General features: G+C 46.0%; 1 protein-coding gene across 2 annotated transcripts in view; it reads right to left on the bottom strand.

Annotated features, from left to right (window-relative positions):
- The window catches only part of SUPT6H (SPT6 homolog, histone chaperone and transcription elongation factor), a 32,395-nt gene extending 11,927 nt beyond the window's left edge, over positions 1 to 20,468 (bottom strand). Inside the window, exons 1-22 of one of the 2 annotated variants that reach the window (XM_032428675.1) lie at positions 20,362 to 20,468; positions 10,442 to 10,583; positions 9,507 to 9,665; positions 9,334 to 9,410; positions 8,783 to 8,975; positions 8,461 to 8,545; positions 7,570 to 7,843; positions 7,088 to 7,189; positions 6,724 to 6,840; positions 5,865 to 5,954; positions 5,516 to 5,658; positions 4,726 to 4,874; positions 4,475 to 4,573; positions 3,854 to 3,983; positions 3,619 to 3,769; positions 3,241 to 3,395; positions 2,863 to 3,058; positions 2,317 to 2,456; positions 2,077 to 2,194; positions 878 to 954; positions 479 to 614; positions 54 to 191 (exon numbers count right to left, since the gene is read on the bottom strand). In XM_032428675.1, the coding sequence (XP_032284566.1) occupies positions 54 to 191; positions 479 to 614; positions 878 to 954; positions 2,077 to 2,194; positions 2,317 to 2,456; positions 2,863 to 3,058; positions 3,241 to 3,395; positions 3,619 to 3,769; positions 3,854 to 3,983; positions 4,475 to 4,573; positions 4,726 to 4,874; positions 5,516 to 5,658; positions 5,865 to 5,954; positions 6,724 to 6,840; positions 7,088 to 7,189; positions 7,570 to 7,843; positions 8,461 to 8,545; positions 8,783 to 8,975; positions 9,334 to 9,410; positions 9,507 to 9,665; positions 10,442 to 10,550 (2,838 nt within the window). In that variant the 5' untranslated portion in view covers positions 10,551 to 10,583; positions 20,362 to 20,468. Of the gene's footprint in view, positions 1 to 53; positions 192 to 478; positions 615 to 877; positions 955 to 2,076; positions 2,195 to 2,316; positions 2,457 to 2,862; positions 3,059 to 3,240; positions 3,396 to 3,618; positions 3,770 to 3,853; positions 3,984 to 4,474; positions 4,574 to 4,725; positions 4,875 to 5,515; positions 5,659 to 5,864; positions 5,955 to 6,723; positions 6,841 to 7,087; positions 7,190 to 7,569; positions 7,844 to 8,460; positions 8,546 to 8,782; positions 8,976 to 9,333; positions 9,411 to 9,506; positions 9,666 to 10,441; positions 10,584 to 14,553; positions 14,819 to 20,361 lie in introns of those variants that run through there. The other variant, XM_032428676.1, reaches the window with a different exon arrangement.
- Between the last annotated feature and the right edge of the window lie 37 nt (positions 20,469 to 20,505).

Genomic DNA, 20,505 nt, shown 5'->3' with positions numbered 1-20,505 from the left:
AAGGTTCCTGTGCCATTCTGTCCGCCCAGGCTTGCCTCTCAAACCCTACTCACCTGCAAGGGATGAAACTTGAGACACAGGATGTCTTCATCAGAGCTGCACACCTGGGCAAATTCAATCAGAGGGTCCTGGATGCGCCGGGCCAGGGAGACGGCTTGTCTCAGCACTGGAGGGTAATCCCGGAACTCTGCCTAGAGTCAAATGAAGACCAGTAGGACCATTAAGTTCCCTTAGCTCTGAACAACAAAAGGAAATTCAAAGTGTTCTAGCCTTAAGTCACTTTCTCATCTTCTCTGGGGCCAATTTAATCTGCAGGGCTCCCAATCTGAGCCATGACTGGCAAAATGAAGCACCCCCACATGGGTAAGTGAATAAGTGCAGTCCTGTGCCCTTGATCACTCTCGTATCCCTATTAAATTTCCCTGGAATTGACAGCTCTTACTTGTTCAGGTCCCAAGAATGGGGGCTCCGGCATTACCTCCGATTTCTTGCTGTTCATATAGAGAATGGCCAACTCGTTATCAACCAGCTCCACCCCAATAGAGGACAGCTGTTGGCCCTGGTCCAGCTCATGCACAATGCGCTTCACATCTTCAATCAACATCTGGGCGTCCCTGGAGGGATGAGGAGTTTTGGGTCAGGGCTCTTTCTGAATTGTTTCTCAGGAATAGACAGACTCAGGGCTGGGATGGGGGTAGGGTGGTAGGGAAAGGGCTTTGAAGACAAAGAACTACCCCCTGGGGATGGGAAATTTACCAAGGGTCTACAGAGGCATATGTCCGCTTTGTTAGAGGCATATGCCCGCTTTGTTAGAGGCATATGCCAGATTCAATAAGAAGGGATGAGTTAATTTAGTCTGATCCCCTGGTGCCCCTACCTGTTTTCTCCTGCAACTGTCACCACATGAGGCTTTTTGTTCAGAAGAAATTTCTTTAGGGTTTCAATGTCTTGAGCCTGGATTGAAATAAAACTGGAACTAAATGGCTCTGAAGATAGGGAGATTTCTAACAGTTTTCTCTCCCTAAGTAGTGCCAAGACCTTTTAAGACCAGAGAATGGTAAGGTCCAAGTTAGACATGATGCACACACACTGTCTAACTGGAACATAAAACAAGGAAACTAAGATCTCTGGTTTGAATGTCATATATCCGTTAACATTTTCTAAAGTTACTATACTTCTGGCTCATAGTTGGTTGTGGTCAAACACACTTGGGTCTTCCTTTTCTTCTTTTCCTTCCTTTTTAGTAATCTTTACACTCAACGTGGGGCTTGATCTCAACAACCTTGAGATCAAGAGTCCCATGCTCCTCTGACTGATCCAAACATACTTGGGTTTTGCTAACATAAACCACTATTTGGTTGTCAGGACTATTGTAATCTCATTTCAGTGTTTTTTTTTTTTTAAAATGGTTGTTAATGGGGTGCCTGGGTGGCTCAGTAGGTTAAGCGTCTGCCTTCCGCTCAGGTCATGATCCCAGGGTCCTGGGATTGAGCCTGACGTCGGGCTCCCTGCTCAGTGGGGAGCCTGCTTCTCCTTCTCCCCCCTGCTTATGCTTTCTCTATTTCTCTTGCTCTCTCAAATAAATAAAATCTTAAAAAAAAAAAAGGTTGTTAAAAATTACTTTAGGATGCACCTCTCTTGGCAAAATGGAAAGATACCATTAGGTTAAAAAAAATTCAGAAACATATACGTGAGATGAATTCAAATTTCTCCTTCCTTGGAAAAAAACACTGAAAGCTAAAGCTGGGAAAAGGTTGGCTTAATGCCTCACTGGCTTTCAGCTGCTGGAACAGGATGACCCAGATGCTGGTAAGAACTAAGGCCATAATGGCAGCTCCCAGAAGCACACAAGGCCTAGGACTTGGCCTCCAGCCAGAAGTAAATTCTGCACCAGAACTTGAGCGCCATCTACTGCTTATGGAAGTGAGGCTTCTCCCAGGACTCCAGGGTTCAGCAACCAGGTAGAGATAACGAGGGTCTTGCATGGGACGTTGCGTAGACCATAAACACATATCCCCATGGAATTGTAAAATGCACTTAAGGTGTACACTTGGTTACCCTGTCCCAGCCACTTGCCTTCTTTTCCCGTTCTTCCTCTCTCCATGCAGTTCGCCGTTTGGTAAAATGGGGCAGCCGAAGGAAGTCTGTCACTTCTCCTTCGCCGTTGACCAGGGCGCAGAACACAGGGTGATCTCTGCCAACCAGACCGGAAAAGAATAGTGCAACAATCAGAAATAAAAGAATATAACTAAGAAAAGAATGAGATTAGGAAGTCAGGGAAGGGGTGAGGCTGGGCAGGCACGAACGAGCAGGTACCTGGCAGAGGAGAAAGCGATGCCTAGAACGCGGATGCCCTTCCCTTGGTTCTCATCCATAAAGTCATCATCTTCCTCTACCTGTTGATCTGGCCGGTAGGGTGCGACCCTCAACCAGTTGTAGAGTTTGCGACTACAGGCCTGAGGAGGAGACACACCAGACACTAGGGCCGAGAGGCTCACCAAGTGTGCCGTGGAAACAGGATGCAGGTGCGCATGTGCCAAGGTTGTACTGACATGCGCACTTGCTCCTAGCCCTTGGCGGGCTTATGGTGCTAAGGCATACCTTGCTTTTGGAAACAGGGGAGTATACAGAGAACAGTAATATAAACAAAGAACGTTTGGATTGGGGGTGGCAAGCCAAGAGGCTGTTCAAATGGGGAGGTCTTGGAGTGATCCATGGCCTTGTTTGCGCTCCCTGTGATTACCCTCCCCTTGCCCTCAGTGCTTCTCCATTAGCTAGAAGACTACTATTAAGGAGTTCCTGCACTCTCAGCTCTAGTTTGGGGAAATCACAGGACCAAAGACCATGAGTTTCTGTCTTCACCTTTATGACATATTCTTTGGCTTCGGCCAGCAGCTTGTTCTTGAGTTCTTTGGCCATCTGCACATAGAGGAACTGCTGCAAAGCTCGTTCGATGGCCATAGTGCGCTGCCGGTTCCACTCCTGCACCTGGTGGCTGAACTCATCTCGATAGTAAAACTGTTTGATCTCTTCGAAATATGTCTGGTCATTGCCGTAGCTGAGGACAGACAACACGGCAGTGTCGGGGATGGAGGACAGGGGATACTCAGATGTCCACAAACCTTGAGTGAGCCAGGGACAATGGCTCGCTCAACTCTGAAACTGCGGTTCACATTCTTGAAGGACCCCTCCCTCATCGAGCCCTTCCTCAAAGAGCCCCCACCCCAGAGCTTTGCTTACCCTTCTACCCCCTTCATGTCTATACTGATGTCAATGGTGAGTAGCCCTTCATCTTCAGCCAAGCATATCTTGAGGAACTGGTCATCTCTCAGTTCCTTAACAGGCTTGTTCTTTAAGTATTTGAAGGAATAAGCGTAGTGGGCCTCATCCACATCCTGCAGACATCAAGAGGAATTATCAGCCTACTGATGCCCTGACCAGGGGATGCAGGGAGTCCAGCTCTTAGAGAAGGCTCAGATAAGCTGGCTTGACCTTGGGAGAAAAGACTGCCTCTCTGCTCACAGGCAGACGGCTCAGCTGCGCACGAAAGCAAGAAACTCAGTTCAGTCGACACAGACCTGGGCTATGTCTTGGATCAAAACCCTTCACCCAGCTCACCTTTCTACCTTTCTTGGTGGGGGTTATATTGAGCTTGGCTCTCTCCTGGAAGGTCTGCCTCAGCACCTGTCGGACAAGGGGCTCTCGGGCAATCTGCAGGGCTACCATGTAGCGGGCACCTTCCAGCACAGCTTCTGGCGTAGGGAACTGGCTGTGGGGAAAATGGGGCAGCTGCAGGATGACAGTGTCTGGCCCTCAGGCCCCTCCTCCTGCCAGCCACTTGCTGCCCGCCTACCTGCAAACGTAATCCTTGGCCAGCTCCAAAGGCTCTGCAGGGAACTGCTCTGTCTCGTGCCGCTGATAGCTGTCCCGGAGGTTTTCCCCAAATTGCTCCGGAGTAAGCCCAAACTTTTTGGCCAGACCATCTGAAGCAAACAGGAGGGTGAAAGGTAAGACAACAGCTGGGCTGACAAATTTCTTTGCTCTCTGAATCCAGAGCAGCAATTCTGGGCACTAGACCTTAAAAAGGTCATGAAAAAGCAGGACGAGGAAGTTTACAAGGAATAGTAAAACTGCCTTTAAGCACCTGACAGGCTGTTATGAGGCAGAAGAAACAAGAATTTTCTGTGACTCCTGGGCTCAGAACTAAGGTGGAAATTATAGTTTACTAAAAGAACATCTCAGAGATAGGATGGACTCCATCTCTCTGATCATGTGAGCTTCCCATTCCTTTAGGAAGTTAGGGAAAGGCCTGGCCATTACTGTGGGGTGGGTGTGGGTGCGGGGGGGCCAGTGTTCAGAACTGGACTGGTGATTCTCTCAGATGTCAAGTCCTCTTCCTGCCCACCAGCGACTACCAGGGAACTCCCCTTGCTCATGGCTGCAAAACCCAGGACACAAAGCAACTAGCTTTTACCTAGCCCAGCGCTCTGGCAGATGGTGTACATATCTCGGCGGGAGGCCTGTTTGAGCTCTGGGCCCCTCTGCTCCTCATCTTCTGCCTCTTCACCCTCACCTGGGAAGAAATCATGAGTTAGTGCTCCAGTTTCCAGTCATTCCCGAGGATCTGACACATGTAGAGAGAAGCCCCAAAGGGCATTCAGCCCAGGTCGTCCTAGGGGACGGCATGGCCATCAAGCCTCCTGGGTTTTCTTTTCCAGCACTCGCCTTCCTCATCTCCCTCCTCCCGTACACGCTTCAGCTTCTTGCGGCTGGCCTTGGCAGCATTTTGCATCTTGGGGATATCACGACCATAATAAAGCAAGAAATGGTTGTAGACATCTTTCAGCTCATCCATTGACTGCACATCCTTAAGCCTGGAGGAAAGAAACAGAAGACCTCAATTATCACTGAGTAAGAATATAAACCCAGTTCTGCTACAAGAGGTCCAATTCCCGTGAGGCAAGATCCCAACTGGGATGGGTGCCTGTATTCTTCAATTATTAGAGCTATACAGCACCACTAGACCATGACTTACTTGCAACCAAGGTATCTTAGAGAAGGAATATGTCAAATGGTGGTCGGTGGTTGTTAGAAATGGAGATGAAGTTGAAGCATCATATCTCTAGCAAAGTTCAGAGTCCTTGAGAAGTCTGCCCCCCCACCCCCCAGCTTCATGACACTGGCCACTGAAGTCATCTGCTCCCTTCCCACACTCCACACTGATTGCAGGCTCATCAAGCCACTTTCTGGTTATAATTTGGTTTCCCATGTAACTTTACATGCAGGGAATTCTCAGATCGGCAAACATAACTGTCTTAACCTTTTAACATTTTACATCAATATAGATAACTAAGATGATTTTGCCTGCCAGAAAGATCACTTTTGATGTGGGGACAAATTGGATTTCTAAGGGACGGGCCCTGTGCTGAGGATTTTGTAGGTTATGCTGCTCCCTGGGGGCCCGCCTTTGGTCTGAGCTTATTCCTTATAATGGAATAAACCCTGCACACGTCACCTCTCCATGTCGGTGGTATCCAGAGCCCGGATGCCATCAGCAAGGGGTTTGTCAGGGTCAGCGGATATCTGCTCGTACTGATAAGCCTGCATCTTCTCAAATAGCCGTGTTAGGTTCTCTTTGCGGATCCTCAGTTGGGTCCACTAGGAGGAGACAAGGCAGGAGTAGGGGCTGGTGTTTGGCCTTGGAGACCTGAGGCTGCTCTGTTCCTTACTAGGAGACCCTGGGGGGGAGCTTGACAGGCTGGGGAGGTTTGGGCTGCCATGGTATGTATAGGAGGCTTGGGCTCCGGTAGTAGTGGTGCCCAATCCACACCTCAGCCTCTTAGCGGGGCACGGATCCATCTTACCTTTTCATCCCACTGCCACACCCTCCACAGGTCATTGATGTGCAACTCAGGTTCCACATACTCCTTACGGTAGAAAGCAATAAAAGGCACCTAGAACGGCAGGGAGACTGCAGTCAACCAGAGTGGAAAGATCTGTAAGGAGCTCCTTTGCCAGAGGGGTAAAATAGCACCAGAAAATTCAACAGTCGGAAGCCTGACCTCCCTCACAGGCTCCTTAAGGGCATGTGCTCTCCCCCATGGTGGAAAACGATGCTGCAGATAGGTAGCATTGTTCTCCTGATCACTAGAGTCTCCTTTGGTTCTCACATTCTTTTTTTTTTTTTTTTTTAAAGATTTTATTTATTTATTTGAGACAGAGAGAATGAGAGAGAGAGAGCACATGAGAGGGGGGAGGGTCAGAGGGAGAAGCAGGACTCGATCCAGGGACTCCAGGATCATGACCTGAGCCGAAGGCAGTTGCTTAACCAACTGAGCCACCCAGGCGCCCTGGTTCTCACACTCTTGAGCCAACGGACCACATCTGAGAACAGAAGGGGGCTCCCCACCTGACAGGTAGCTCCCCTTTCCCTCACCCCCAGGTGAATTTTTTTTGAGACAGAGAGAGAGAGAGAGAGAGAGAGAGAGAGAGAGAAAGAGCATGCGCACAAGCGGGGGGTGGGGGTGAGGGTGGGCAGAGGGACATGGAGACAATCTAAAGCAGGTTCCATGCCCAGCGCAGAGCCTGACGTGGGGCTTGATCCCACGATCACGACCTGAGCCGAAATCAAGAGCTGGACACTCAACTGACTGAGCCACCCAGGTGCGCCCCCCCCCAGCTGAATTTCTAACCAATGGGCCATTAGAGAGCTTGAGGTGCTACCTCAAAGTGTTGATTTCGCATGAAGCCCAAGGCTTCTTTAATCTTCTGAATTGTGCTGGGCCCTTTTCGACTGAAGCTGCTGGTTGGCTGCCCTCGGTCTAGATAATCACAGCTTTCCTAGAGCCAGAAGAAAAAAGAAACAGCAACAATGCTGTTACTTGTTTCGTCTTACCATGCGTGAAACTGTTTCATGTCAAAGGATAACCTTGTCAGATGAAATCCAGAAAAATCTCTCATACACATACACACACTCATACTGTCCTGTACTAGGCACATAGACATCTGGGGCATGGGAGGAGGAGGTCTTCATCTTGATGAAGTGGCTTCCAGTTCATGTCAAACAGAAGGATCTTTTTTTGGATACCTGCAGAGAAATGGTTGGTGTGGCAAAGGCATTCCTGTAGATCCAGTCAGCTTCTTCTTCTAGTTCATCATCTTCAGCCCCCTTAACTGGGATGGAGCGGAGCTGTGGGGGATAAGACAACAATGAGACTGACTTTATCCTGTATCCCCTGTGGGAAACACACACCACTTCAGGAGAGAAACGTGTGTTCCAGACACACATTTCCAGCACCCTGGAAGAGTGTTGTCCTGGCATGAAGTAGATACCTTATGTATCTACTAAAGAAAGAGTGCCATTTCAAGAACCATAAGCAGCACAAGAGCCTTCTCTAAGAGCTGGACTCCCTGCACCCCCTGGTCAGGTGGGGTTCAAAGCCAACTTCCTACATACCATTCAATATCAGATTGTTGTTAGACTGTTCCTCTGCTACAGCGCTTGGAGCAAGGAGGCTCAGGACAGTGATTACACATGGGCAGAAGTTACAGAAGCTGGTGCTTTCTTACCTGGAACCTCTCAGGCAGGTCGGTGGCTCGGATTTCATTGTCCTGATCTGTGAGGTGGCTGCTTTCCAGCTCGCTGGGCTCATACATCTCGAAGATGCTCCTGCGGCTCACACGTTTCTTGGTGGTCTTCTTGGGGCGCACTCGGATCTCACCCTCAGCCTCATCATCCTCATACTCATACTCTTCCTCCAGTTCTTCATCATACTCATTGTATTTCTCAAACTCATCATAGTCAAAGTCCACACCAAAAATCTCCTGGGCTTCCTGCAGGGCCCTGTGGGTGACAGCAAGAGGCAGTTGGCCCAGGTTCTGGTGAGAGGAGAGAGATGCAGCCCATGCATAGATCCTTGACTTGCCCCAAAGGAAACAAAGAAGATTAAGAGAAAGGTAAATGAAAAAAGCATATTTACTGTGGAATAAAGACTTAGTTGGGGGATATTTCTGGAAGAAAAAAAGCCCATGGTTGGTGTGTGCCAGTGTCAGGGATCAAACAGCAACAGGGCAGATAGGTCCACACTCTGCTCAGCAGATCCATCTTTTGCTAAGACATTACAGTATTCCCTTAGAGCAAAAGCTTTCCTGCAACAAAATTATACTTAGAAGGCCAACATATAAATAAATAAACACGGAGCTGCAGGTGTAGAGGGAGGCTGGATGGAGGCCTACACACGTGACTCCACCCTGAGCCCACACTGGCCCTATAATGCAGAGAGCTCTCAGGGCTTCTAGGAGCAGTCTGACATTCCTGCCTAGTAAAGGTTATCTGAGGCGGGGAAGCAAAAACGTTGAGAGCTGGGACGTCTCATTTTTGGCAGAAACCTCTGACATCCTCCTTCCTGACTATGTCTACTCAGATGCCTTTATCACCACCCCGTACCAGACCCCACTCACGCATCTGTGTATCCGGGAAGCTTTTTCCGCCACTTAGGTTTTTTCAGAGGCTGTCCATCATCATCCACAATGAAGTCATCAATGTCTGGGCAGGGAAGGAAGGGATTAGTGCTCAGAGGCAGGGCATGACCCAGGACTGAATGGCTTTAGTTCCTATGTGAGTGGCCACTGAGGAGAAGAGTAGGGAGGCTCCTCCAAATGAACTTCTTTCTGTCAAATGCTGGGGGCCTGTAGCTGAAGAATGGTTTCCCACCCTGCTCGTAGGGGCTAGGCAATCCCAACACCCACCCAAACCCAAGCTTCCCAGCCTGATGCCACATACCTGATTCTTCATCATCTTCCTCCTCCTCCTCTGGAGGAGCCATGGGGGCCTCCACGGCTTCCTGCCCTTCTTCCCCTTCCCCGTCCTGGAAGATCTCCTCTGCAATTGCCTCTTTTTCATGTTCCTCTTTGCCATATTCCTCCTCGTCGTCATCCTCGTCATCTGACATTTTTTTGACACGTCGGTATTTTTGCTAGGGGTGGGAAAACCTGTCTCATCAGGGTCTGAGGGGACTGGCATAAGGATGCTTGCTTTCTAATCTCATTGCCATTTCCCCACCAAAGTTCTGCTGACCAAGGGGATGGCAAAGAACACGTTACGTGATGCTCTTTCAGCACCAAGGCCCACCCTTGAAACTCTGACAAGCCTTTCTCTAACAGGTACCCAGATCTGGGATGCAAATCTAGTTGCCACAGCACAAGGGCACAGAGCAACTTTCTCTTCTCTGATGCTTCCCAAACTGTTCTGGAGGTGCCTCATGCCCCAGAAATCACTGAATTTCAAGGCCTTTTTCCTTCATCCCAGGGACAGAGACAAAGAATGACACTTACTCCTCTTTTGACTTTGACACCCAAATTCTCCTCAATGAGGTCAAAATCATCATCCTCCAGGCGGTCATCAAAAGATGCTGGAGAAAACAAAGTGTTACGCATGGTGACGGGGAGTCCCCTTCTCCACTGCAACTTCCACCCCAGCCTCGCTTGACTGAGGAGAGACTACTCACTGCGTTTTCTCTTCTTGTGGCCAACATCATCTTCTGAATCACCAGAGTCACTACCCTCATCCTCCTCCCCTTCATCTTCATCGTCATCATCATTGATAAAGCCTTTCAGATTGCCTTGCTCATCCTGATCATCTAGGTTCTCCTCCTCCTCCTCCTCATCTGGAAAACATGCATGTTTGAGGCATGGAGTTTGGGTAACGGGCTGAGGTGGGGCAGGGCCACCTGCTTTACTGTGATTCTCTCTCTGCTCTGAAGCTAAGGATATGAGTGCCATGTTAACTTTTCAGCCTCATCTAAAGATGTAAAACATGGCCACTGACTTAGAGGAGCAGCATCTGGAAAAGGACGATCTCCTTTCTATGTTCACCACCTGTCTTTAGGCAAGATGATTTTCCTAATTACTTGGGCTCTTCAAAATCACACTAGGGGCTTTAGAGCCACCAATAATCTTTGTTTTCCTCTTAGTTTATAAATTCAGCGGCTATATTACTTCTTTTATCCGTAATTCTTTTGATAAAACTTACGTTTACCTTTCTGTCTTTAAAGCTATTTCATGGTTCTACTCTGCTGAGGGTCACTAATGGTTGACTTTGGCCAGAGAAATAGGAAACTGGGCACATAAATACCAACACTCCTAGGTCTCTACAAGAGGAAAACATTACCTATGTATTTATTTGTTGGTTTACTGTCTGTCCCCTCCCACTAATGTAAACTCCACGACAGCAGGGTCTTTATTTTATATTTCTAGTTCTAGGCACAGCGCCTGGCATATAGCAGATGCTCAGTAAGTATTTTCTATAAATTACTGAAAATTCTCAAGCTGGTACCTCATGTGTGATAACTTCTGTGCTCAGCCTGAGCCTTTCATCAGCAAGAATCCAACTATCCAAAGCTTAGCAATAGTGGGGAGAAGCTTGAGGCTGGGGCCTCCTCACCGTCATCCTCCTCTTCCACAAATTTCTTGGTGACTCGGGGCACCACTTCGCCTTCATCATTGTACTCTTCCTCTGACTCCTCGGCCTCGCTTTCCACAAAATCAGACATGGCTGCAGCTTCTCACGGCCTGCCTAAAGATGACTAGGGAAGGAAGGAAGATGGGGATAAAAAAAAACGAGACACATGACTTTACAGAGTGCCCTTAAACCTTTCCACAAACAGCCTTTTAGCCACATGCCACTGTTCTGCCTCCTCAATCATTCCCACCTAAGGAGGAGACAGTAAGAATCAGATGGCTCCATTGCATCCATTTTCCACTCCTCCCATGGTTACTCCTTTCACGTGTGCCTTTAAAAAGATGATTGATTACACTGGACTTCTTATATAGAGTTGACTCTCCAACAGCAGGAGTTTGAGCTGCATGAGTCCACTCACAGATTTTATTCGATAAATACATAGAGTACTGTAAATGTATTTTCTCTTCCATGTGATTTTCTTGACATTTTCTTTTCTCTAGCTTATTTTAAGAATATGGTTATAGTACATATAATGTCCAAAATGCGTTAATTGACTATTTAGTTTATCATGTTATGTTATCCCAGCCAATAGTAGGCAATTAGTAAAGTTTTCAGGGAGTCAAAAGTTATATGCAGATCTTTGACTGTGGGGGAGGCCAGGGCCCCTAACCCCTGCGTTGTTCAAGGGTCAACTGTAGAACAAAGGATTTTATCTCATTTATCATTTGGGGGCAGGAAGGGGTGAATGAGGAAAGAAATTAGTGTAGGAGTGATTACAGAGGTAGGGATATGGTAGCAGTGAGATTATATGACTCGCTCATAAGAGATTTGGGAAACAAGTGTGAACTTAACGCCTGGCTGCTGACAGAGTCAAGGAAAATTCTTTCCAACAGATTAAACGACACTTCATGAACCTGAGCCACTTGTGTGACTACTGGTTGGGAGCATCTGGGTGGAGAAGGGGTCTCTTTAGAAACATTAGAACCATAACTCTATTTTTACCATTTACCTCCCCAGCAAAAAAAAATTGAAAGTGACTTCCATGGCCTACAAAATAAAGGCAACACAGTTAAGTGTAAAGATTGCTGGGCTTAAGAGAAAAGATCAAAACCTGGTCCCATCATCTACCAAATACATAAGCTAAGCAAATTATTGAATTTGTCTGGATATCAACTTCTTCATTTGGAAAACAGGAATAGCACTACCTACCTTGTAGAGTAGTTAAGACTATTACATGACACGGGGGAAAGAACTTAGTTTACGGTTTCAATAAATGTTAACTGAGTGTGAATTTGAATCGTGGGCCTAATTTTCCTTAGCATTCTGTAATTTTGTACCAACCAGTCCCAACTTTGTCTTCTACTTCCCCGCTTTCGGACTCATCCAGAGCCTGGAAATGGCAGAACCATAACATGGGAGTTTTCTGGGCCTTGTAGAATTTATTTATTACATTTATTTATTTAAACGTAATAAAGGGAGGGGGAGGAAGAGAGACTCTCAAGCAGACTCTGCACTGAACATGGAGCCCAACGCAGGGCTGGATCTCACCACCATGAGATCAGGGCCCAAGCCGAAACCGAGAGTCAGATGCTTAAATGACTATCCTACCCAGGCACCCCACGCCTCGTAGGACTTTAAAAAACAGCACACGTGGGCGCCTGGGTGGCTCAGTTGGTTAAGCGACTGCCTTCGGCTCAGGTCATGATCCTGGAGTCCCTGGATCGAGTCCCGCATCGGGCTCCCTGCTCGGCAGGGAGTCTGCTTCTCCCTCTGACCCTCCCCCCTCTCATGTGCTTGCTCTCTCTCATTCTCTCTCTCTCAAATAAATAAATAAAAAATCTTAAAAAAAAAAAAATAAATAAAAAAATAAAAAACAGCACACGTCACACACATTGTAACATCAAGATCCTAGATTCTGGAATCCTGAAGCTGGCTGCTGATAAACTCAGCATCAGTCCTCACCTTGTCCTGAATTATGGTCCACCGTGTATGTGCCCATTTTCCACACCTAAGACCATAAGCTTCTGGATGTTAGAGACCAAATCTAATTGAAGGGCTAATAAAAACCATGAAAATATAAATGACAACATGAGAGCATCAGAAGGCACTTTGTGATTCTGTACCAAGTAACATATCCTTCTAGGTGCTCTGCACAAAACAGGAACAGCTAAATATCTGTTAAATAAATTACTTGCTTTTTCATACTGCTGCCACCTTCCCAGGGAAAGATGGCAGTGGGATGGGAAAAAAGAGGAGGCTGGCTAACAGTTACCTGAAATGGTCTGAGCTCTAGTAGGAGCCTTAAGTGGTATGGCTCTAATTTTTCTGAAAATTACCTTACTGATATCAACTTATACCACAACCAATTAATTTAAGATTGAACTCAAGAAACAAAACTGAAGGTACTGAGTTCTGGTGGAAAGGGAGAGGCAATGATATGGTCTTATGTTCAATTTCAGGCTGAGGTTTCATATGCCATTCAAGCTTTACTGAATGCCTGCTGTGTACATACGTTCTGCTCGGACCTAGGGATTTGAGGATAAACAGGATTGTTTGTTATCAAGGAGCTGACTTCTGGTAGAGGGAGAGAGATATGAAAATAAGGACCACAGAACAATTTTACGTATTCTATGTAGAGAGCAGGCACAGGAAGAGAATTAGAAACAAACCAACCCACAACACTCACACAAAACCCAAGCAAAACTAATACAGGCCTTTCCTTTAAACAATTAAAAAAAAAAAAAAAAAACGCCCAGAGCAACAGTAATCACACTTCTACCAAGTTCCAGACACTTAAGGAACACCTGTTAACCCCTACACTGTCCTAGGAGTTACAGTGCACTTTCTCCATTCAACAAAGGAGATGACAGACTCACAAAGTCACTTGTTCAAGTTGATACAAATACCAACTGCAAGAGCTGAGGTCTGAGTTAAAGTGTGCCTGACTCCGAAGTCACAGTTGTACAGTTGTTTCTAATATATCAGTAGGTCTCCAAGTGTGGTCAGGGGACCACCTCCTCCCATCTCTCATGAGTGTACAGTGGAGTTTTCCAGAGGTAGTATGATGTGCAGTATCACAACACTGAATGCAGAAGCAGATATGAAAATCCACCTGTATTCTATTAAGGGAGACAATAAAAAGATTTGGGGGGTGCCTGGGTGGCTGGCTCAGTCAGTTAAGCATCGACTCTTGGTTTCGGCTCAGGTTGTGATCGCAGGTTGTGGGATCAGCCCCGCATTGGGTGGAGTCTGCTCTCTCTCTGCCCCCCGCCCCCCACACTCCTGCGCACACACTCTCTTTCTCAAATAAATAAAATCTTTAAAAAGATTTGGGGAAAAAAAGTAAAACAGTGTCACGCTTCTCACTACTTTTGAAGATTACAATTGTTTTTTATAAAAGTATTATTTATGTTAAAATGTAGTGAGCTTATTATTTTTTCTCCAGCTTTACTGACATGTAATAGACGTAAAACACTGTAAGTTTAAGGTGTATAATGTGTTAATTTAACATACCTGTATACTGCAAAATAATTACTTTTTTGGTGGTGCTTTATTATTATTTCAAAATGAATTAATATACCCAATTTAAATTTCTTATTTGGTAAACATCAAAATATAAAAATCTCACAAACATCAATAGATACAACTCACATAAACGTCTTTGCAATCTTCAATTATATTTATAAAGGGGATCCTAAGATTAAAATGTTTGAGAGCTGCTATACTATACAGTGACACACCCCACAGGGTGGTGATACAAGTCTTACAGTTAGATTGATGCTCTTTTTTTCCCCAAGACTTGTGTCCTTAAGGTAATATACTTTCAGTACTGTAGAAAGTGAGTATCTAAAACTACTAATTAAATCTGGTGCTCTAATTTGAATCCTGACATCGCCCCCCCCCCCACCCCGGCCCTGAACTAAGCCATTAAAAATAGATTTGGGTACAGCAGCCCCCACACATGGCTTGCTTTAATTAGGCTATCAGACCCACAAATTCAGTCTTACAAGGCCTCAACATCTTCACATTAAATGCCAGCTCCTGCAGACCAGATGCCCTCCAGTCTACTTAACAGAGAGAAACAGACAGCCTACCTGATGAAAACAACAGCTTTTTTTCTGTCCCGGGAGGCAGCTGGTGCTCTGTGCTACACGCAGCTTTTCTCCCATTCCCTAGGTTAGCAATAGAGTACATGCTGTGCTCTAGCGGGGGGAATGCTTCCAGTCTAGCTCACTGCCAAGACTTTCAGTTAAAAGAGGTGTGCCAGAAGCAAGCCTGACTTGCTGCAACTCGCAGGAGCTAAATGTGCGGAGGGTTCCGCAGCAGCACTGCAGGCTGAGGTTGGCAAGCAGCAACTATTCCCCAACAAAAATACTCTTTATTAGCGTATGATTATTATTAATGTATGATATCTCAGCTGATCCCAGCACAGTTCAGGTTTTTTATTTAGTACTTATGCTCTTGAATTTTCCCCACATTCAGACCGTAAGTTAAATGTGCTAGTGAAACAGGTCTAGAAGGGGCACGGGGTAGCGAAGGGAGGCTTCTCCAGGCAGAAGCACAGCTGCAGTCCAAGATGTGGCTCAAAGGGAGAGGTTGGCCGTTACCATGACATTCTCTGGGAGAGGAATGGAGCTGGGATCACACTGCCACAGGGAGGCCCTCGGCAGTCCCTCCTTTTGAACAAGATGATGTAGGAGGCAATTAAAAGGAGACCAGAGCAAAAAAAGATGTCTGTTAATTCCCTTCACTGCCAGCTTCAATTAACATTTACTTCTATATATACATATACATATAGGATTAAGCTCTGTGCTGGGACTTGGGTATATAAAAATGAGTAAAATATGTTTTACCTTGGTAGAATTCACAATCTATCTCAAAAAACTTGTAAATAAAGTTATGACAAAGCACAATGAATGTTGTATTACAGTTATACACCAGGACTACGGGAGCAATATGAGGAGAGAGAGGTGTCAGAGAATGCCTCAGAAAAGGTGATGCCTGAGTTGAGAGGACTTAAGAGGATAATCTGGAAAAAGCAACATGAGCAAAGGCTTAGGTTTGAAAGGGCCTAGTGGTATGGGGAACAGCCCCATAAGTCTGGTATGGAGTTTCAACTCTAAGACATTCTGTATTTTATGAGCAAAAGCCTGGGACTATTCCAAAAGTGTTCACAAGTGACTACCCAATTTGGAATTCAAAAACCTGAAAGTTTAATAAATGAAGTATTCAGAATCCACTTAAGACAAGTTCTTTTAAATTCAGAAATCTTTAAGAAAAATCCTAATCAAATCAGGATGATAAAATAAAGAAAAAGTGAGGGGTGCCTGGCTGGCTCAGTCAGTAGAGCATGCACTGATCTCAGGGTTGTGAGTTCAAGCCCCAAGTTGGGTGTAGAGATTACTTAAAAATAAAATCTTAAAACAAAACACACACACACACAAAACAGAAAATGTTAACTCTACCTATCGTCATTTTAATGTGCACGCCACATTTATAGGAAATAAAAACTTTTTTTTTTTTAAAGTTTTATTTATTTGACAGACAGAGACAGTGAGAGAGGGAACACAAGCAGGGTGAGTGGGAGAGGGAGAAGCAGGCCTCCTGCCGAGCAGGGAGCCCGATGCGGGGCTCAATCCCAGGACCCTGGGATCATGACCTGAGCCGAAGGCAGACGCTTAACGACTGAGCCACCCAGGCGCCCCAGGAAATAACAATCTTAGGATCTTTTCTTTTCTTTTTTTTTTTTTTAAAGGATTTTATTTATTTGAGAGAGAGAGAGTGAGCCAGAGAGAGCACAAGCGGGAGTCGGGGTGGGGAGAGGCTGGGGAAGAGGGAGAAACCGACTCCCCACTGAGCAGGGAGCTCAATGCGGGGCTGGATCCCAGGACCCTGGGACCATGACTTGGGATCATGACTTGGGCAGAAGGCAGACGTTTAACCAACTGAGCTACCCAGGCGCCCCTCTTAGGATCTTGCAATACCAGAGTATAGAAAGCATTATTGTTAATGATGACTAACATAAGTAATTTAAGAATACAAGTTATCTCTGTTCTTTCCACATTTCCTTGCAGAATAAGTACAAAAGAGGAGCAGAAACAACTGAAATATGTAACCAGAATCAGAATCCCTGCAACAGAGGCTGGGAATCCCTGCAACAGAGGCTGGGAGTAAGTTACCGAGTCTTGTGCCACACACACTGGGGAACATATTCCTGCCCTAGCACAGGGGTTATCAAACCACAGAGGGCCAAATCTGCCACTGTAGCACAAAATCTGACACTGATGATATGTAAATGAATGGGAGTTGCCTAATTTACTGATGATATGTAAATGAATGGGAGTTGCCTAATTTGGCCAAGGAGCTTTAATTTGTTGACCCATGATCTAGAAGTACAGGAGTAATTGAAAGAACTGGTGACCAAGGTACCATGGGAGCCTGTAAGAGTGGACTCCAATCTGGTTTTGAGGAAGTGACTTTGAATAAAGACTGTAAGACTGTGGAGGAATTAGCTAAAGGGAGGAGCTGCCTTCTTTGGTGGTCATGCAAGGAGCGGTAGTGTTGGAGGAGAGCACTTCCAGCACAAGGCCCAGGGCCAGTGGCAGGGCCAGTGAGGGCCAGCTTGACTAGAGAGAGGGAGCAGGGTTCATAATGAGTTGGAGTGAAGTCATAAGGATCTTGATAGGGTAAGTTAAAGATTTTGGACTCTAAAAGGTGCTGGGAAGCCCCTGCAGGGTTTTAAACCGAACTTAGTTTACTTGCTAATTCAAAGAAGATTTATTTAATGAGTGCCTACTACCTGTCAGGCACGTAGAAAAAACAAAGTCCTTCTTCCTAAGATATCTACATTCTGGTGTAGGAGACAAACCACAAACAAAAGAAACCTTGCTATAAGTACTAGGAAGGAAATAAATACCCTCACCTCTGAGAGGGTGAGTTTAGGCTGAGATGTCAACAATGGGTAGGAAGAGGTTCCTGGTAGAAAAGGTGGGGAAGAACTTGGCATATGGTAGGCAATGTCCTAAGGCCAATGTGACCAGAGAATGGTGAAGGCAGCAGAATGGGAGAAAGAGGAGGGGCCTGCTCAAGTGGGGCTCTGAAAGCCATGGAAAACCACTGGAGTGCTTTAAGCAGGGAGACCTGGGTGGAAACAGGGAAAACTGAGGATACCCCTGTTGTAGCCCAGGCAAAAGATGATGGTGGTTTGGAATAGGGTGGTAAAAGCGGAGATAGAGAACAGAAAACAGATTTGAAACATATTTTGGAAGAAGTGACAGGACTTACCAAACTTGGGAAGGAGGGTAGTAAAGGAAAAGAATCCAAGATGATCCCCAGAGGTCTGGCTTTGGTAACCATGTGGATGAGAGTACGTCTTAGAGAGGGAAGATCAGGTTTGGAGTGATGGGAAAACTAAAATGCTCTTTTTGTTATGTTAGATTTGGGATGTCTAAGAAACATCCAAATGGAGCTATTAAATAGGCATTCTGTATACAATTCTTTTTTTTTTTTTTTTTTTTAAAGATTTTATTTATTTATTTGAGAGAGAGAGAATGAGAGACAGAGAGCATGAGAGGGAGGAGGGTCAGAGGGAGAAGCAGACTCCCTGCTGAGCAGGGAGCCCGATGCGGGACTCGATCCCGGGACTCCAGGATCATGACCTGAGCCGAAGGCAGTCGCTTAACCAACTGAGCCACCCAGGCGCCCCTCTTTTTTTTTTTTTTAAGATTTTATTTATTTGACAGAGAGAGACACAGTGAGAGAGGGAACACAAGCAGGGGGAGAGGGAGAAGCAGACTTCCTGCTGAGCAGGACCCTGGGATCATGACCTGAGCTGAGGGCAAACGCTTAACGACTGAGCCACCCAGGCGCCCCTCTGTGTACGATTCTTGAACATCGAGGAGGCACGGCTAGAGATTTGAACTTGACAGTTGCCACCTTTCAGATGGTAATTAAAGCCACGGAGACTGGATCATCTAAAGGAAGTATGCAGAGAGCCCAAGATTAAACTCTGAAGGAAATTCAACATTTAGACCCTAGGTAGGGAGCAAAAGTGGCTAGCAAAGGACACTGAGAAGGAGCAACCAGAAAAATGGAGACAATCCAGGAGCTAAGTGTTAATGAAACCAAAAGAAGAGAGTTTCTTCTTCGTCATCGTCTTTTTTTTTTTTTTTAAGATTTTATTTATGTATTTGAGAGAGAGCAAGTGGGAGGGAGAGGAAGAAGCAAGACACCCCATTGAGTAGGGATCCTGATGTGGGGCTCTATCCCAGGACCCTGGGATCATGACCTGAACTGAAGGCAGATGCTTACTGACTGAGCCACCCAGGAGCCCCAAGACAAGAGAGTTTCAAGACAGGAGTAAACTGTGTTGCATATTCTAGGGATTGAGGAAGGTAAGAACAAAGTATCCATGAGATCTGGCAATAAAGAAATCATTAGTAACCTTGACCAGAGAAACTTCAACCAAGTGGTCAGAAGAGAAACCAGACTAGTAGAGCCTGAAAAATGAGTAAAATTCGAGAAAGTTGACACAGATAGAAATCTGGCTGTGAAGGGAAATAAGAAAAGTAGGATGATAGTTGGAGGGGGATGAGGGGGGTTACCAGAACATAATCTGTATGTGATGGGAAAAGATTTTTATGGAGAGGTAGGATTGGGTGATTGATTTTATCAGGGAATAATGGAGAGGAAGAATCCAAGGATTTTACACAGGATCCTTATCACAGTGCCATTTATTGAGACCAAGAACATAGGAGCAAGGGCAAATTTACTTGCCTCCAAAGACCATTTGTTTCCAGTATACTACGTGGGCTTCCCTTCTGGCGAAGGTCTATTGAGGGAGAACTGTGAAACGTGACAGCCTCTCTAGATTGCACCACTTCTAGACGTGATTAATCTCTTATTAAGGTTTAAACCTCTTAGGGAGTAACTACGCTAATCTAATCTAGTAGCCATAGAAGCAGTCTAAAGAAGAATGTATTTGCACTGGTTGAGGGGACACAAGTGATGGAAAGGGCTCTAAATTCAGGTGATGAGGGAGCAATCATACTTTTGTACTCAATACAGTGAAGACTTTAGAACTGGTACCTTCCAAATAAACAGTGCAAGTAAGCTTTTTTTCTAGAAGAAATTAATCAAATTCCAAACTGTTTACATTCTCCATGTTCATTAATAGCAGCGGTGTAACTCAATACTCCCTTGCTACTTCTGATATTACAGTGAATTTCCAAGGATGTATTTTCAGAGAGCTTAGGCCTCTTATTAAAGAAAAATAAGTATCACTTCTTGAAACAACCAAGAGAAACGAACTGCTCCAGCTGGTTCAAGGGACTGCCTGGAGAGAAAGGCAGAAACTGGAAGAAAATGAAGTTTTGACTCAATAGCCCATTCTGAGGTTTGTGGTGGGCGGTTGATGGATGCAACCATCTATAAAAAGTTCTAATTTTATTTTCAACAATACGGAAAAAGATGGTATTTGGCATCGCCCTCTAGCCTGATGGCCTAGCTGCTGAAAGATCCGTAGGTTTAACATCCCCAGAACAAAAAATTTGATCACCTGATCCTGACTCAGAAGCCCCAAGTCCCTTCCATTCCCAAATCCTTTGGCGTGGCCCAATTTTCACAAGCTTTCGAGAGGACGGAATCCCAGGAAGCCTGTTGATACAACACGGCGCCCAATTCACGGGTTCCGGGTAGCACAGGACTGGGAAGAGCTCTGAGACTCTAGGCAACTACTCCGGTTTCCTTCTCCTTTTCCCTTATAGACCAGGGAAGGCCGGGGGGGGGCCCCCTTCTTCCCGCATACGGCTCCCCAGTACCTCTTCCCTTACGGGACCAGGCCCTAGGAGCCTGGTTCCTCACCTGACCCATTCGAGAAACACGCTTTCCAGTTCGAACTTTACCTGCCTGAAGCCCGCCGCTACTCCGGAGCGGTAAGCCCCCACCGAGGAAAATGGAGTCGTCGAACCGAGACTGGGAAAGGATAGTACGGACCCACCGCACGGCCCCTCCGCCGCCACCGCCGCCGCTGCTGCGTCAACGTACTA

The sequence above is a fragment of the Phoca vitulina genome, unplaced genomic scaffold (assembly GCF_004348235.1).
Source record: "Phoca vitulina isolate PV1807 unplaced genomic scaffold, GSC_HSeal_1.0 scaffold40, whole genome shotgun sequence".
In the NCBI taxonomy this organism is placed as follows: domain Eukaryota; kingdom Metazoa; phylum Chordata; class Mammalia; order Carnivora; family Phocidae; genus Phoca; species Phoca vitulina.
Note: the sequence above shows the minus strand (reverse complement) of the source record. Positions and strands in the feature narration are given on the sequence as shown.